At 38.7% G+C, this 19616-nt stretch overlaps 1 protein-coding gene across 1 annotated transcript in view; it reads left to right on the plus strand.

The window, feature by feature from the left end:
- Positions 1-1740: 1740 nt before the first annotated feature.
- Positions 1741-19616, plus strand: part of lgr4 (leucine-rich repeat containing G protein-coupled receptor 4) — a 41201-nt gene continuing 23325 nt past the window's right edge. The window contains exons 1-2 of the mRNA XM_061742191.1: positions 1741-2521; positions 13428-13499. Of these exons, the coding sequence (XP_061598175.1) occupies positions 2340-2521; positions 13428-13499 (254 nt within the window). The 5' untranslated portion in view covers positions 1741-2339. The remainder of the gene's footprint in view (positions 2522-13427; positions 13500-19616) is intronic.

Raw genomic sequence — 19616 nt, forward strand, 5'->3', positions numbered from 1 at the left:
CTCCTTTAAATCAGGCCTAAAAACATTACTGTTTACTGAAGCTAATCTTAAATTAAATACTTACCTGCTGTATTCTACTGCCCTTACTTTTTAACAACTTGTGCTTTTTATTATTTTAGCTATTTTCTTATCATTTTATTTCATTTATTTGGTATTTAAGCATACTCTTAAATTAAAGGGGACCTATTATGAAAAACATGTTAACAGGTATAAAGTAGTCCCCCCTCAACCTGCCAACTCAGAGAAGGAGGAAAGCAACCAAATTCTGCAGTGTCTGTACAGCCGCCCGGATGAGCCGTCCAGTGTGATGTGGATCTACGGGCCGTTCAGATTCTGCTCCCTTTCGTTACGTAACGAAAATGCAATTTACATAGGTTGGCCTCCGATGCGTGAAACCACGCCCACAACTAACTCCGCCGGCCGGAGCTTCCGCACATTTTTTCGTAGTGGTGTATCGCATCATTCAGGCAGCCAATCAGCACAGAGCCTCATTATCCTAGCCTCCCCACCCACTCAGAATCCCAAATAGAGAAGGAGGTTAGAGAATGAGATGATAAAGACATGGCTCAGAGGCTGAATTTCTAATTTATTTAGCAAAAACAATCAAAGGCTTTTTTTTTAAGACATTCAAGGCCTGTTTAAAATAGGTATTGGATGCCATAATAGGTCCCCTTTAAATACTTACCTGCTTTACTCTACTGCCCTTAATTTTTAACAACTTGTGCTTTTTATCATTTGACCTCTTTGCTTATCATTTTATTTCATTTATTTGATATTTAAGCATACTCTTAAATTAAATACTTTCTGAAAATCGCGAATGAGATGTGTACCTGCGTCCTGCGGTACTCTTAGTACCCTTAGTTTTCAGCAACTTGTGCTTTTTATTATTTTACCTTCTTTTCTCATAAATTTATTTCATTTTATTTGTTATTTACTGTTTAATTGTGTTTAAAGCACTTTGAATTACCTTGTGTTGAATTGTGCTATATAAATACACTTGCCTTGCCTTACACGCAGAGACAGTCATAATGACTCTCCACAAACACGTGAAATGTTTTACCTGACTGTGTTGTAACTCGCGGTGTGGGAGTGTGTGCACCGGTTGGCAGACTTTGACGCAGAGGTGCAGGTTTGTGTGTGTGAGTGTGAGAGTGTGTGTGTGCTGCTGCAGGTTGTGTGTGTGTGTGTGTGTGTGTGTGTGTGTGTGTGTGTGTGCTGCTGCAGGTTGTGTGTGTGTGTGTGAGAGTGTGTGTGTGCTGCTGCAGGTTGTGTGTGTGTGTGTGTGTGAGAGTGTGTGTGTGCTGCTGCAGGTTGTGTGTGTGTGAGAGTGTGTGTGTGCTGCTGCAGGTTGTGTGTGTGTGAGAGTGTGTGTGTGCTGCTGCAGGTTGTGTGTGTGTGAGAGTGTGTGTGTGCTGCTGCAGGTTGTGTGTGTGTGAGTGAGTGTCTGTGTGTGAGAGTGTGTGTGTGCTGCTGCAGGTTGTGTGTGTGTGTGTGTGTGTGTGAGTGAGTGTGTGTGCTGCTGCAGGTTGTGTGTGTGTGAGTGAGAGAGTGTGTGTGTGCTGCTGCAGGTTGTGTGTGTGTGTGTGTGTGTGTGTGTGTGTGTGTGTGTGTGTGTGTGTGTGTGAGTGAGTGTGAGAGTGTGTGTGTGCTGCTGCAGGTTGTGTGTGTGTGAGTGAGTGTGTGTGCTGCTGCAGGTTGTCCGGTAGGGTGCCTGTGGAGCTGCAGCTCTGTTGATGTCAGGAGAGAGAGGGGGGAGAGCCGTGAGGAATGGCTGAACACTGACGGTGCTCTCCTGCAAGGAAACAAACCAGGACGCTAATTACCGTCCGGTATGCTGAACCTTTAGTATCCGCGGAGCAACCAGCGTCTAAAGCGACCCCCCCGCCCCCCAAAAAAAGAAAGCTCGACTTTTTTAATTTTTTTACCTTCTTGGTTATTTAATGGAACAACGCAAACGCAAAAAGCGCAAGGTAGGCTGCCGTTCCCGTCGCCAGCGCTGCTACTTTATTTCCATGGACTAATAGGAGCGAACGGGGCTGAGAAATGTTTCCCAGCAAGGTAACTCGCTGCTTATCGAAGGCGGTGTCTGCTTTGTGAGCTAGCTGCGCATTTTTGAAACGTATTAAGTGCTGGACGATAAAATTTGTTTTTGAAAAAAGAAAAAAAAAAGGAAAAAAAAAAGAAAAGCGAGAGAGCGACGGTTGGGCTTCATCTCCTCATGCCCCCAAACCGACCCACCACATGAGAACTCGACGTCCGCGCTAGAGAAAACCACACAAAGGGCTTTCTTCTTCCCCTTCTTTCCCCTTGCTTTTCACCTGAAACTGACGGAGGGGAAAATGCTCGTGGGTTTGTTGTGGACATGTTTGTGGTGTTTCCTCCGAGCCGGTGCGGCTGCTCAAGGGCAGGCGACGGCCGTGTGCTCGTCCTCCTGCAGCTGCGACGAGGATGGGGGAGCGGACTGCTCCGGGAGAGGGCTGACCGTGGTCCCCTCCGGCCTCAGCGCCTTCACCTACTACCTGTGAGTACTCCATAACTACAGCTGGATACATGTCATTACTTCACCATGAAGTCCTAAATGTGTTTGCAAAGCATATGAGTGATGGAGATTTAACATCACTGGGTAAACTTTTCCCTGTGTGCAATAAATGTGTGCAATATTACACCACACTTTTTCTATCCTTATAACTCTTTTTATGGCACCATACTCTCTATTTTTATTTTTAATTTGTGCTTTTATTTTTGTTTTTACCTTTCACTTTTATTTTTATCTTTATTTATTTATTTTTTTTAGATTAATCTTTATATGGGTGTTTGGCTTTTGGGGTGTTTGATTTGTAAATGACAGTGTTGTGTGTGTGTGTGTGTGTGTGAGAGAGATGGAGATGTCAATTTCCCCAAGGGAACCTCCCAAAGGGATTAATAAAGTCATCTGAATCTTTTTATTTATTTATTTATTTTTTATTTAACCTTTATTTAACCAGGCAAGCAATTTAAGAACACATTTCTTATTTACAAGTGCAGCCTAGGGGGGTAAGGGGAGGGAGCTAAGATGGAAAAAAAAACAAAGTTATATAAATACACAAAAATACATTAAAACACAATACAAAAGATAAAACAATTAACCAAGTAAAACAGTCAGTATGCATGAAGGAGGACTAAAGGCAAGTGCAGGAGTCGGTTGTACTTAATAAAAGATGAAGTTTGAAGGTGGAGATGGAAGTGAGAACAGAAAGTTTAAGGGTTTTTTGTAAGGTGTTCCAGTCTGAATCTAGTATGAGATGTTGTAATTGTGGTGTCAGGAATATAATTAGGATTCATATTGTATAGATAGAAGCAGGTTTAATTAACCTTGTCAGACGTGGTATACACACATGTGGACATCACATGTTTTGTTGTCTGTCATAATATTTCATTTCTTAATGGGGTCCCAAAACAACTAAGAAAATAATTTCCGTCAGGTCTTAAGAGGTTAAAGCAGCCAAAGCTTGATAACTTGTTGCCAACTATACTTTCAAGATGGACGTGTGGGGCTTAAATTTGTACTGTTGAATATGATTAGTATTGTATGTTGAAACATACAAGTGGGGAACCCCAGAAACCCAAGACAAATGTCATTATTATGTAATTAATTGATCTTGATTGCTGAATTTTAAACTGAAGTAATGAGAAATACATTTGCAGATAAATCGGCAATGAGGATGTTTGTTATTGTGCACAGTTTATATGTAAATTGTCAAAATTGAAGAAAAAAAACCCAAAACATTACCATTACACGGTTCTAAGATTCCAACACACGTAAACATGACTTATTTTCTTTCACTTGTAGTTCATAATTAAAAATATTATTGAATATGCATGGTATGAAACAAAGGAACACAGTCTCAACTTTGACGTAGAAAATTTTAAGTAGATGCTATATGATTTATATTTATACGGCTTTTATTTTATTTTAAATTATTTGTAATTGACACACCTTTACAGCTCTAAACTAGAATGATTTTAATGATTTTTTTTTTTTAAACTCGTGTCTAAAAAGATAAAATTGTGTGTTTAACCTCAACACCCCATGCATTGACTGAAAGTATTATTACTACCCGCTGTCTTGGAGCATGGTGCATCATTTAAGGCACTCAAGTGAACCCAAAGCCATTCACATAAATGGATTTTTAACATTAAGCTTTACAGCACCAAAGTATTTATATCTACTATTTCCAAGTTTTTTTTTTGTTTTTTTTTTCAAAATGTGTTTTATGTTCCTCGCATGCTCTACTCTTGATTTGGGATTATATTGCCGATATTCCACCTTGTTTTGTTTGTGAATGACCCGGGGTGGAACAGTGGGGCACTTTCACTGTGCCTCTGTTACACCTTGGGAGTAAGAAACAGATGAACAGGCCTACCATATCCATTCACTTTGTGTAAACTTTCTCATGAAATGGGTCTATTGCTCCTTCCCATTCACAGACATTTCCACCAGAACAGAACGTATCGAAGGAATCACAACAATGCAGGGGTGGGCTTTATGTAATGACTTCTACAGGAATGTTGAAGGGGCACTACTCAAAACGACCAAGAGGGCGGCTGACTTGCTAATGACACCTTGGATCAACTGGTTTTTACTGACAACAGTCATCCCCTGGTGTTTTTATACAGCTACATGCCATTTTGGATGTCTTTTGTAAAAAATGTTGTTTTGATAATAGTTTGGTTGTCACTTTGCCTATGCTTTGTTCCGTTGATATCTTGTTTTCTTATCCAAGAGCATCTAGAGGTAGTTTCTTCTGCATCTGTTGGTATCACCTCTGACAAATAAAAGCTAAATCTTGAAGAACTTTGTATTTAAGTGGAAAAAATCTGAATTAATGGACAGAGGTGTAACAGAGTTGAAACATAATTGAATTGCAAGAGTGTATCAGGGCAAACCTGAATGGCAGAGCACACTGCTTTTATCAACAGCGCTTCTATCGCTCATTTGATTCTGCAAAGCCAGTTAATTGTGTGTAATCACAGGCTGATGTGACACCTTTGTTTCGTCTGTAACAGCGTTTTAATAAGGATGGCTTCTTTTTGGACCAATACCGTCTAACCTATGTGTGAAAAGTGCTTTTGTGAACTATATTATACTGGATGTTAAGTTGGTGGCTGCACTGATTGGTTCAACCTAGGGAAATCATACTTGTATTGTTCTTTGGCTCCTGACAAATATTTTAGAGGCAAATCTTAGATGTGCTTAGTATTTTGGGGGAAAAAAATCAGTGTGTTGCCTGACAACTTGTAAAACGATAACTTTAACATTTAGGTCCTGAACATTGTGTGACTGAATCACTGAGTAATGTAGCAAGTGCTGAGGTCACAAAAGGACCAGATTTGGGAGAGTAATTTGTGGCTGGAAGCCAGCAGTGCCTTGTTCCCAGTACTTTTTGTGCACAAAACTTGGGAGTGAATCTTGTGCCATAATTACATTATTTATGAGGTCAGGCATTCAGTTTTTGAAAAAAGCAAAGCAAGTGGGCCCTGGGTAAATTGAGTCTTTATGGAGAGTTGACGATATAGTTGATGATTGCCCCATGAGGTGAGTGTTTATTTCACAACCACTGGGTTAATCACAAACCAAAGTAACCACCCCTGAATGTACTCACTCAAAGAGAGCGACTTCAACTTTACTTAGCTACACATGTATTTCAAATGGGTGTTTTGTTGAAGATGATTACCTGCATATTCACATTGAAAAAGTGCAAAGATTTGTTCTTGTTTGTGGAAACTTCTATGCTGTTTTCCCACATGAGAATTGTGGCTCAAGAGTTGTCAAACGAGAACCAATCCTGTGCCATGTGAAATCAACATCGTCAAGTATGTGTGAGGTAAACTAAACAGTGAGTGGAAGAATGTCACACAATTCATACTGCTTATAACTGGACCACTTGGCATGTGCTTTCCTCAGATCACAACATGAAACAGTGTTTTACAAATTGATAACATTGCCCTTGCCGTTTCTCTGCTTGCTTGCTGTCTGCACGAATAGGAAAAACAAGGAATATGTGTATTCAATATGTTGTTGTTTTCTACTCTCACACTCTGCTGTGCACATAGTAATCCAAGTGCACGCTGACAGGTTTTAAAGACTAAACTGCTTAATGATTTCTCCTCAGAGGTTTAAAAGTATGTGAAAGGTTGTTTGTCCCCCTCTCGGTCCTACACTCATTTGTTCTCCTGGTGTCTTGAACTTTAGTTGTCCTTTCCCCACTCCCTCTCTCTTTTGTATGTGGAACAGTGGGGTTAAGGATCATGATGGATTAGTGAGACATATTGCAGCTGCAAGCGCTCCTTCTCTCACAGCTAATGCACCCACACTACATCTCAAAGAAAGATCTTAGATTTTGTCTCTTACAATACCTGGAATTTGTTTGTAATCATCATGTGCTTCAAATTAATTTGGCAGCATTATAAACAAAAAACGAATTGCCAGCAACAGAAAAGAGGTGGTGTCAATTTAAAGAAATAAACAAACGTAGTGGCTGATTTGGTACTCACAAACCAAGACGTGAACTCATTACAAGGATGGATGTTATCAGATGTCCTTTTATTAGGTTTATTCTTTTTACAGTTGATTTGTGGGAAAATCATAGTTTTGGAAGCCCACACATTTTTACCATAAATCATAAAACAGAGTTGGCGTGGACTTTTACCTGCAGCCCTCTGTGTTTTCAATTTTGGCTTCTGTAATGTCAACAGCTCTATCACAGAAAAGCAGATGACAGACGAGAGGAGGCCCCTCAGCCAGTAACAAAGCAAACAACTAGTTTGAGGGTTTATAGTTCACCTGATTCTATATAGATTTCCTCTTTAGTATGGTCTAGTACAGGTTGTTGTGCACTTTATGGGAGCATCGGGGTGTTAATGCAATTTTAATCTCAGTTGTACTTAGGTCCTTAATTACTGTGAAAAACACTAAGACTTTCAGAATTTGAGTTGTGGGGGTCGAGGGTCTAAGGACACTGCAAGTAAAATGTGCCTGCTACATGATTGGCTCAATCCAATTGAACTGATTGATACTTTTGTTCTTGGTCAGTAGAGGTGAAAGGAGTATGTTAGGAGTTCCCCTGCAAAAAGACGATGGGCTGTGGATGGGGGAATACTAAGTTTTCTAGCCCTCTCTCTCTATTAGCCCTTAATTTAGCCCTCAGTTTATTAAATCAATTCCCTTTTACCAACAAAACTTTTTTTTTTGTCTTTTTACTGCTATTGATATCAAGTTTTCTGAGTTTTGTATTCATTTTTCAAATATGAAGAATAAGTCTAAGCTGAGGTTTGAGTAATTTTACTGTTTCTCAATGAAAAGTCAGTGTAATAGGCCTTTCATTTGTGTCATGTTCTGTTGAGAAAGGTGATGATGGGTTGATGATTTGGGGTAGTTTTGCTGCCACAACTCCTATGAACTCATTGAAACCACCATAAATGAATAGAAAACCATTGCATTACAATGGACAAGATAAAGTCTGATTTTGGTGACCGTGGTTTTGAGGTCACGGTTCGGTTCATTTTCGCTATAGGAAGGAGGAAAAAACAACATAAAAATAGCTTTTTGTTAAATTATAAACTTTTGCAAACAACGGTTTATACATTTTCTCATAAAAATGTAACATTAAAAAATATCTAAAAATAGGAATAAAAAAAAAAAAAAAATAGAAATAAATCTATTACCAAGTCCAATAAATAAAATATTAAAAAACGTGTGTTTAAAATCTGTGTTCTCAACAACAGAGTATGGGTGCAGATCCGCTGCTATAAAAACACCAATGGCATTAGTTATAGCTTTAGCTCGATCTGAATTACTGGCAAAAGCCTGTTTAGATGCCAAAGGTAGCTGCGTTGACACGGTGCTGGTTTCTTTCCCTGAAGCAGCGACATTCGCATGGTGCCGTTTCAAATGCGTTATGATGTTTGACATGTTGCCAGAAATATGCCCGGTTGCTGTTAAACAACGTCGGCACACTGCTCTCGTCTTATCTATGTGGGTTTGTCTGTTGTTTTTAACCGGGAAACCGAAGTGTTCTTAAGTGTTCCGATATCGGATATTGGCCCGATATCAGCCCATTAAAACAAAATAGGATTTTATTGGACTAAATCTGAAATCTCAGATATAAACGCTCTGATGAAAGTAGTTCATTCCACAAAGTCCACCCCAGCCTTTTATTGTCCTATAAAAATTAGGTGACACTTTATACTCCAACACAGTATTTGGCGGTAATGGACCTTAACGTTGCTGCCGCCCGCCAAAGAAGGAAAGCGCCCGGCTCCATCATGTAGAGATTACGTGATCACAACAAAAGTGTGTGTATGTAGCAAGGACAAGATATGTCAGCCACATTTGATATAATATCGTTACCGGCCGATATTCATGGCTGCAATATCGGTATCATATCGGAAGTGAAAAAGTATCGGGACAGCCCTAGCCATGACGTCTGGTAGCTGGAAAAAAAACAAGCTCATGTGGGAGTCCGGGACTGACTACAAACTTCCAGTCCCCCATTTAAGATGTCCGTGTGGGAACTCGGATTTGAAGTATTTTATTTAATCCCCCCCCCCCAGTATAGTCTAGTAGATTTGATGGGGGACTATACAATGGTCCTGTGATAAGTATAGCTATGAAGATTTTAAAAGACTAACTGATTAAGTTACTATTTTCTGATGGTTTCATGTAGCTTTTGTGTAATTCAGAATAAGCTGGCTATGGGTCAACCGTTCACAAACTTTTGCCTTTTTACTTCCCTCTGTCCCCACAGACTAAAACAGCAGAAGTATTGGTAAAAGTCAGTATTTTTTGCCATTTCTTCTGGTTGTCAAGTAGACAAGCCCAATATACAGTAATGACAGAAATACATCCCATTAGGTCAACTAGGGCTGCAACTAATGACTATTCTGATAGTCGATATTTCCTCAACTATTGAAACGATTTATCGACTAATCAGATTATGAATCTCATAATTATGAAATGGCTTTTTATTAAGCCCTCAGCTTTTGAATTTTGCTTGATGTTGTTTAAATTATGTGCTAGTTATAAATTAGACATGAAAGAAGGACACTTCATTCAATAATATATGTTTTAATCACCTTTACTGCCAGTTGCCGTGGTGTTGCAATTTAGTGTGAGCGTGCATGCATCATATGAGTGAGTGAGAAAGGGGGTCAATCCTAATGCCAAGTGGGCATCAGTGGTGTGCAAGAGGTCATCTTTCTGTGAACTGGGTGAATGCTTCATTATCACTTTAGCTCTTTGCATTATTCATCCATTAATTTTCCTTAAGAAGGGATCATTCACACCCTCCTGTTGCACAACAGCTCCACATTTCTGATAATGGTGGAACATTGAATCGGTGGGAGTACTGTTTGAAGAAGTAAAAGAGCGATTCCTCCTGACATTGAATGCTCACCTGTAAAAACAGTGTATTTAATATACTGCTCGCAATATACATTTCCTGGAGTTGAAAAACCCCTTTCACAACCTTTAAACATGAACCACAACAGCATGATGCATAAACTATGCAGAACGATTTACAGATGCAATGCAGCAGAGTTTCTGGTAGCACTTGAAAGCAGGGCTGTACAGTACAACATATGTCACTTGTAAAACAATTTGTAGCATAGTCCAATTTTCTTGTAGTACAATTATGTGTGACAGCACCACATTCTGTGTGCAAGAAAGATTAAACTTACTGTATGTAATATATTGCTCAGTGGCACACCGTTGAAGTATATGCATCATTTGATTTCCCACCAGTATCCGCAATTCTTCCAGTATGTGTACTATTATTATAATGAGTTAATATATGTTGGTGATGAAAAATGAAGTGATGTTTTCATGTAGTTTATTAAAAACATATCAAATGGACTTGTGAGAAAGAGGACACAGGACCTAGTGTAACATTTAGCTCTAGCAAAGTAGCACCAAAATGGCTGTCCTCCTCCAAGAGAGCCAGAAGGCCACTATTACAGAGGATATAGGATACATTACTTCACGGGCTGTTTTTGAAACCGTGTACTGTATACTTTCAAATTTCATTTTTTTATTTTCAACCAGGAAGTAGACAGGTAGAATTACAACAGATGGGATAAAGAAAAAATATAGAAACTGTAGTAAGTGAATATGGGGATTGTGTTTTTAGGTACCCCTTTCTTTCATATATTTGATGGTGAAATAAAGATGCCGCTCCTGATGAAAAAAACATTCTATAATATAGTGCTACAGCTGAATATTTTGGTAATCGATTATTCTATTGATTAATCAGATAAAACATACTTTTGCTTAATTAAAGCCCAATTATAAATATACAATAGAAAACAAAACAGATCACTCAATTAAAAACAACCAAGTTGTTTCCTTTATAAGAATAATTGACATTTACTTTTTATGCAAGCTAATAAACCGTTTCGTAAAATTCTCTATTGAAAAAATAAATAAAATGACTTCAAACTTAACATTTCCTGAGACATAAAAATAAATATAATTATTTCCCACTTATTTTTCTTAAGTATCAAAAATAAAATAACAAATATTCTTAAACACTGCCTTTAAATTGTGCAACTTCACATTCAGAACCTATACATCTAAACAGAAATGCTTGGCTGTGGACCAGGACTTGGAACAAGAGTCTTACACAGTGTGGACCGGGACCTTCATCTTTAATTTTAAAATTATCCCACACCTTCGACATTTTCTGTCTCTTCCTCCTTTTACTTTTGCTTTGCTGCGATTCACAATTGTTGCTGTCACTGTGTTCAGGCTGGTGTCTGTACAGCAAAACTGTTCATACACTTTACGAAAAACCTGCCGTCTTTTTCCACGCAAAAAATCAGTGCGAAACGTGAGTTTTGAATTAATTTTTTTTATTAAATGAGGCTTAGAGGCAGAGGAAATTCCTCGATTATTTTTTTGTAATCAAGTTACTCAAGGTACTCGAGGAATCGTTGCAGCCGTACTATAATACATATTTATTTTTATTTATTTGATATTCGACTTATCTTTTTAATTTCCATTTTCTTTTAAATTTTCTTTTCCCCTGATGAGTCAACAATTATTTTTGTCAATTTCTCACCATTATACTGCTGAAAAATTACATTTGTTTATGCAGCTCATGTAGGTGATTCACCAGTAGCACACAGACCGTGAAAGATGCGGGTAGAGGGTTGCTGACGTAGCTGGTTACAGCACTGTGTGTGGCCCCGCACACAAATACACACACACACATTCATCACTTGTTTTCTCATTCAAGTTTTTTCTATTGTGCTACAAGAGCATGGACCTATGTGCAACCAATGTTGCAACCAAAAAAAAGGTTTGCATGAAGTCCTGGAAAGGCAAAAGAAATCAAATTAGTTTGAAGAAGAGACCATTGTCTTCTGTTTATTTGTAAAATATCCTTTTAATTCTCAAATTCATGCCATTTTATCTGATGAGTCACCAAAAAAACAAGGTATACTTTCATCAAATTGCTTGAGTTTAAAAAAAAAATAAAAATTCCTAATTCGTTTTTTTTTATCAAATCAAGTAAAAAGGCAGTAAAGATGGGGATAAAAACATTTTAGTAAAGTTGGTGAAAGAGGTGCTCCATAATTTTGTGCTGGTGCTACCAATTTTTTATTTATTTTTTATTGCCACTCTGATGGCCCGCGGGTAACAAGTAGTCTTGCTTCTGGTGGTGGAAAAAGGTGTTGGTCTGTAGTCCCATGGGGTAAACAGTTAAACCCTATAATTATTAGATGTGTGTAGAGACAATTAAGCCTATTGTAAGACAGTTGTTGTAAGTTGGTGGTTACCATTAAGTTTACATCGTCACAAATATTATCTGTTGCCTGCAAAGTCTTAGGCAAATACCTTATTGGTAACCAACGCTTTCAGTGCACGATGGAGAAATGGGGGTTGCCAAGAGTTGGATATTTTTCACCACTTCATGCATGGTTTATGTTTGCGTGCCCATGAGCTAAAATAATCTCCTGTTTAATATTTCTTCATTAAATGTTCAAGTTTAGGCATTACCAATAATACATCTTATCTCTCTGAGATCATCTGTTTCTCCTCTTTTAAAATAAAGCCATATAGCACATGGGCAAGGAATTTACAGATACCTGTTTGTTGAAGCATTTAGGCTTGTCACCATTTATCACAGCTGCATTTTTAGTGTCCTCTTCAATCTGTCTTAGATTGGACAGGCCAGGACCTTAATGACTAAAGCAGCCAAACACAGAGGGAGGGAGGAAGTGTGATAGAGCCATTCAGGCCTCCATTACTCTCCAGCCCTGCAATGTGGTTTAGAGCAGTCAACAGTCTGTGGAGGATTTAGAAAAACGGTTTAAAATGTGGTTAGGCATGTTTCCATCTGACCAACAGTGGTGGCAGAACTGCAGCAGTGGTTGCAGCAAACCACCAAAGATGTCAGACAAGGAAAAAAAAAAATATTGTGGGGGGGATTTTGATGTTGACATTGTTGTAGCTTCACAGTCTGTATGGTACTTGGATAGACAGGTAAATGGAACTGGGATATAAGTTGCTGGGACAGTGATCCACCTTTTAACGTGTGTATGCCTGCGTGTCCAAGTGAGTTGGGGTCTGCAGATGAAGAGCAATATGATCCCTCTAGGATTTGGGGGGCCCACACACAAGGTTCGAGAGAGAGATCTGGCAGTGAAATTCAAGATGGCCAGTTGGAGAGTGAAAGGGTGGGAGGGTGTAGGGGGATTCTTCATTTGTGAATCCAGGATGTTTTTTTTCCCAGTCTTGATTGTACCATCTCTTTAGATCTGGCATCTAGGGTTTTTTTTTCTGAAGCAGATTAGTGAATTCCTAATCAAGATGGAGATCTACACCTGAGGTCACCTGCCCTGTAAAAGTCTGTTTGGTAGACCCAAGTCAGCTTTTGTACCCATCATTGTGGCAACCCCTTTACATCTTTGGTCAACTGAAAATCCTGCACTGTTCTACCTATAAGACGTTTACAAAATGTAAACGGATATATTCTCATTAGGCCTGGCGGGGAAACAGAGCAAGTTTTGTGTGCATATTTTTCATGCTGCTACATGCCTATCTTTACTTGTTGATTTGAAAAATGAATATCCCTGGAGCTAAATAGGTTTTTTTCCCCCTCTTAACTTTAGCATAGGTACAGTCAGAGAGGTAAAGCTACCATAGGAGTCTTTGTAGATAAAATTAACATTTGTGTTTGAAATATAATGTATAGATTAATATGTTCATGTTATATTTAGTATGTATTTTTAGTAATATTAGACATACATGGCCCTCTTAGTTATTTAAAATTAATTTTAGTTTAAAGTCAGCAAAAACTTGAAAGTAACCCTTTTTGTTATACAAAACTTTACAAAAACAAAGTAAATTATAAAGGAATAACAATATATTTCCTTCCTTTCTACAGTGACCTGAGCATGAACAACATCACAGAGCTTCCTGCATATATATTCAAGAACTTCCCTTACCTGGAGGAACTGTAAGTACATACCCCTTTTAAACTGTGTCAAGGTTTCATTTACTCTCTATGCTGTTGACTTAAGCGTTTTTTTCTTTTAAAGTATGCACCTGTATGTTTGCGTTTTTACTGTAGGACAAATGGTATAGGCACACAACATGCTCTCTTCAAGGGGGAAAAAAATAAGCATGAGGTAACAAATCAATCAGCATTCTTGAATTGAGCAAGAGCAGTTATGAAAGATGCCGTAAAGCTCAATTAAAAAGGTGCGGCGAGACAGCACGTATTGAAGCAACAATCTTGAGACATCCGGTGTGGATTGTGGCTTTTAAGGGATTATGGAGGTAGAAAGAGCACATCTATGCACTGGTGATTCTTTGAAGGGTGTATATCTGATCTTGATGGAAGTTATTTCTGCACTCTTTCAATGCTTCTCTGTCTGGCTTAGTGCTGCTTTGAGTCAAAGATAAAAATCAGTCTATTTGATATAAGGTAACATGCAACCCTGAGAATACAAATGACCAGTCAGTGAAGTAAACATTGTGTGGTGGTTCCCACGTCACTTGGTCCTTGTTAGCATGCTTTTTCAGCTCTTGTGCATCTTTCAACCAGCCAAGTCTTCACCCTCTTCTTTTCCTTACTCCACTCCAATCTGCTTTGTTGAAAGGCATTTTAGTTTTCATCGCATTGTGTGGAGGAATGCAAGGCAGGAAGGAAGAGGGCAAAACAATTGTTTCTATGGCAACAAGGCTAAAAAAAACTCAGAGTCTCTCCGTCTTGTCTTGAGTCCTTGAAATTGATGGACTGTTGCTAAGGTGTCTGTTTTAGCAGAAAGTCACTTTGATTGACATAAACCCTTCATTTGTGAATTTGTTTAACCTTTTATTCTGGGAAAAAATCAGAAAGCTTGTCTCAGTGAACTTTGGTGAATTACTTTTTTTGCTCAAGGGCTGCAGCAGTGTCTGAACTGGAGCATGAGCCCTGAGGGCAAAAATAGAGAGCGGAAGAGCTGACAGAAAGAGAAAAGAGAGAACAGTCCATCCTCAAACAGGGAGACAAGTGATGAATATTCCTTTTTTTTTGTCACGCAATCTGCTCCGCTTTTTTTTTTTGTGCCAAAGACCCGGAAACTCAACAGATGTGATGACAGAGGTACTCTTTCTGTTTGCAACTTGTTCTTTATCTGAAAAAATCTGAAAAATTACCTGAAAAACCATCTGTATTGGCAGGCTTTCTTTTTATCAGTTCATCAGTGTCAGATATATGAATTATGCATTTCATATTGTTGTAAGTAAAATTTGAAAAAAAAATAGGGTTTAAATATTTAAAAAGATGCCGATGCATATTTGAAGTTACTAGGGGTGTAACGATACACTAATCTCACGATACGGTACGATACACGATATTGAGGTCACGATAACGATACGATACGATATATTATTTTTTTAACAACCTTGAATGAGGTAGTCATGAGGAAATTTTCTTTTATTTGAAAGACACAAAATACAAAATAATGCTGTGCATTTGCCCTATTGTTACAGTTTGTAATGCTTTATAACTGTTTAAGTTTTAAAGAGAAAGCCAGGCCAACCATTTTCCACAAACTGAACTAAAAGTAAATGTCAGGTTTGCATTATGCATCTTCAGTTTCATACAATACAAATATTTTGCCACAAACTGAATAGTTTCTCTCATGTATGATTTGACTTTTTTCTTTTCCAGAAATTTAACTACTAAAATTAAATAAATAAATACATACAATTTTACATCATAAAAAAGATTGATTCATGCTCACCTTATAAGTGTAAGAGGAGATTTATTTTTGTTAAGGTTATTTTGGTAATTCAGGGTTCATTATTTTATAAATATATTCTTTATATTTGATGTAAATCAGGGACTATAATGACACTAGTCAGTTTCTGTAGTAATTAGTATGTTTTAGATTGGGCGGAGTGATACAGCACTAGGTGCTGTGTTGATGTTTTAAAATCCTACGCTGTTGAGGGACATTGAAGTACACTGGAACTTAGCAGAAGTTTCTCCGTGTTTATCCTACTCATGACCCCAAAAAGGTTTAATTTAATAAGGTAAGGCTTAACTCTACACCAGACTTACATAAGTAAAAGTTCAGACCTCAAAACGGGACCACAAGACGGGACTAGTTTATTCTGAGCGGAGGAAGATTTTGGTCCGCGCGGTCCGGTCGTGGTCGGATGCGCGTTTCTAGTCAACACAATAGATTAATATTAATAACACAATATCGCGATACACTCTGTCACCTCCACGACACGTATTGTGACATTTTTGTATCGCGAAATTTCGTGGCACGATATATTGTTACACCCCTAGAAGTTACATTGTTCTTCGTAGAGATGCAACGATCGATCGGCAACCATTATCGGGATCAGCCGATAATGCCCCTATCGGAGTTCTCAAAATAATAGTTCAAAGCAGGTCGATCCGATGACATTGACAACAACAAACTGCAGTCAGCGCGTGCCGTTTAGAGCAGTCAACAGTCTGTGGAAGATTTAGAAAAACGGTTTAAAATGTGGTTAGGCATGTATCCATCTGACCATAATGCAGCCCGAACCGTAACGTGCACCCAGGTGTGTTATACATCAAAATGTGGGTCTCGATCCTGCGAAGATGCGCATTACTTTTCTCAGTCAAAAGCGTTACCGTGGCGACGATAGACGCCAAAAAGCGCGCCGCCCCTTCATCTGATTGGTCCATATTTGATAGTTCCTACTTTCTGCCATAACTTTTGAATGGTTTGACATAGAGTTGTGGGTGGTGTCATCGGACTCGGTATTGAGTCCTGGAACATAATTGGTGCAAATTAGCCCCGCCCCTTCTTCTGATTGGTCAATATTTGATAGTTCCTATTTTCTCTATTTTTGACATAAAGAGTCAAACTTAGTTTTGAGTCCTTAACCTATATTGGTGAAAATTGCAGGCGCGAGGGCCCGTTCATCGCTGCTTGTAACTTTAATTTAATTTGTTCTTTTCACGTAAAATGCTTGAGTGGCAGGTGTGAATAACAGCAAAATTTTAACATTTCATTGTTGTAGTATAGGATAAAACTAAACTATTATACAATATATCTGTTTTTCTCTATAGCAAGATAAGTATCTTAAGTCACAAAGTGACTGCGTTTACATGCAGTCAATAACCCTTTTCAAACCCGAATATTAGCAATAACCCAGTTTTGCACGGCCTTGTAAACACCAATAACCCCTTTGAATAACCCGATTTTGCTCATATTCGGGTTTTTAAAAACCCGAATATGACCCCTGGGTTACTTCTTTTAAAACCCGAATATTCGGTCATATAAACGCCAAACGGAATATCCCCATCAAACGGAAAACAGGAATTTGTTTTCTGCGCATGCTCTGTTCGCAAGGAATCTTGGTCTTTGAGTCCAGGATGTAGTAAACATGGAGAAACGCAAGACCACGCCACACTTTTGGAATGAGCAGGAGACTAATAATTTTATAAATGTAATGAAGGATATGAACATTTTGGCATTTGTAGATGGTAGAAAGTACCGGGATAGCGAGATTTACAAGAAGGTGAGCGAAAAGTTGCGCGAAGCAGCATTTGTTTTGAATTTGGATACAGGAAGGAGAAGCGGAAATGACGGGAATTGCGTCATGATGTTCTCCGCACGTCGCTGGTTTGATCTAGATATCCCAAATGATTAATTACCATGTAAACGGAATATTCCGAATGTTTCAGTAACCGGAATATTAGCAATAACCCGAATTTTGACTGCATGTAAACGTAGTCACTGTGGAATTTTATTTTAAGTTGGCTGTTCATATAAAATAATTTAACTAGAATAGCTTGTACAGCAAATCCCTTTTGTAAAAAAGAGTAATGCCATTATCCTTTTGTTACCTATTTTGTTAGAAGACCGTACTCTCTTCATACAACTCATAATGTTGTTACACATGACAGCATCATGTGTTTTGATATAAACTGTACTCCACTTGTGAGTTGTGCAATGTTTGTTGATGGAGACAAAAACTGTTAAGGCACAAATATCTTGTAGAGGGAGGGTCCTAGTGTGGTTTGGTCTGAATGTGCTTCCTTATAATAGAAAGTCGGATTTGTTGTATTGTTATCTTTATGCCTTTTTAGTAAACTGTAACTGTACAATGTCATTTTGTGTGTGCGTGTATGCATTTTTTTGTTTGTTTGTTATACTGTCAGACTACACTAACGTTGTATGTTGGTATTATTTTATCTTCCTCAATTTATTTCTTTTTTTTAATTTGTTAGGGCTGGACTTGTGGGAATGGGTGTTTCACAAGAGGGATAATGCCCTAGATGAGTATGTGTTGAATTTTCTGTAAGAGGAAAGGCATTTTGCTTTATGAAACTCAATTCACTTTAAATTCTGGATTATGAAATCTGTGAATATTATTATTAAATTAAGCAATGTGGTCACTATCGCTTAACAGCTCCATGGAGAACTTATGTCACTTTAAATTTTCAGGAAGTTGAAAACGTGACAATTTTTCTAATAGACGAATGTTAAAAATATACAATTAGCCCATCGACAAAATGTGGCTTAAGAGAAACACAAAGGCCGTTTCTCAATTCTCAAGAACGCAAGTACTGACTTGCGTTCTTGGGAAGTCCGTACGTGGCAAGTACGAGTTGGCAGGAACTACTTTGGAGGACACAGGAATGCATTTCTTTCTTTCTGCAATTGGAACAGCAGTGTACTTGTGTTCTTAATGACGTCACATGTGCGCTAAAAGGCTAACAGGTACAGCACTGTACACGTAACGTCCACAGTTTAATTGGTTATAAAAATCAACACCAGAGACAGTAAAGCAACTGAGAATGGGCCATACTTTGCTCTGGCTCAAGTCTTCATAACCAGTACTTTATACAATGCGTTTTTTAATGGATTTTACACTTATGTAAGTGGCATGATAAATCAAGTTTGATAGCAGTGAAAAGAAGAAAGCAGTGAAAAGAAGAAAACTTTATATTAAAGGTATTGTGACATGAAAAACAAATTTTTCTTGATTTTTTGTGTTTTGTTGGGTGTCTTGACATCAATTACACCCAAAAAACAACGAACTTTTTACATTCAGTGTATTGTGTGCTTTCTGGGATTTTCCGCATAACTGTGCAAAAACGGCTCATCTGGTTTGGTGGCGGGTCGTTACGTATAGACCCGCTAAATCACCGCCCCCTCCACCCAGCTCCCTGCCTCCCCTCCTCTCCAGCGCACCATAAAGGCTGATTTATGGTTCCGCGTTACACCGACGCAGAGCCTACGGCGTAGGGTTACGCGGCGACGCGCACCATACGCTGAACCTTACGGCGTAGGCTCTGCGTCGATTTAACGCGGAACCATAAATCAGGCTTAACACGGCGCTGTTTAGAGCCTCTTTTGTTCTAATCACCGGAGGACAACTGCTAAAAAGACCCGCGGCCACTGACTGGACTTAAGACAAGGGGACACTGCTGCTTGCATGCCTTTTATTTTTATGATTGTTTGCTCTGGTTCGCCGTGCTGCTTTTCCGTGCATGCTTCGCCTGTCGCTCCCGGCTTAACTCTCCGACGCCGCTGTGAGTGTATGGCTGGAGGAGGAGGAGGTTTGGAGGAGGAGCGGAGCAATGATTGACAGGAAAGGGGCAAAAGGAAGCGTTTTTCACGGGGCAAAAAAACACTAATAAAAAGCCAGGAATGGAGTACTAGAGTGAAGTTTTTCTTGTTACACTCTTTTAGACACATTTGAGGGATGTTGGCCAAGACTTTTAATAGTGTTAAAAGCATGTTAAAAATGATGTCACAATACCTTTAACTCCTCTCGCCTCTTCCCAGTTTTTCTTTGTACGGACCGCAGCCATGTTTCTCAGCAAGCTGATGGGCACATGCCCACCACATGTCAATCAAAGTTAGGTTTGCTCCCAGCTCCTTTTGCTGAACCCCATCAAAGTATCTGCAGAGCTTCCGTCAGACATTTACAGTGGGATATATAGTTTAACATGTTTACTTGATAGTTAAATCAAAAACAACCGCTGCATTTAGCCAACGCTAGGAAAATACACCAGCTGGTTGCTTTGCATAGCACGGCAGCATGACGATTACAGGTGAGGAAGTGATAATGG

The sequence above is a fragment of the Cololabis saira genome, chromosome 2 (assembly GCF_033807715.1).
Source record: "Cololabis saira isolate AMF1-May2022 chromosome 2, fColSai1.1, whole genome shotgun sequence".
In the NCBI taxonomy this organism is placed as follows: Eukaryota; Metazoa; Chordata; class Actinopteri; order Beloniformes; family Belonidae; genus Cololabis; species Cololabis saira.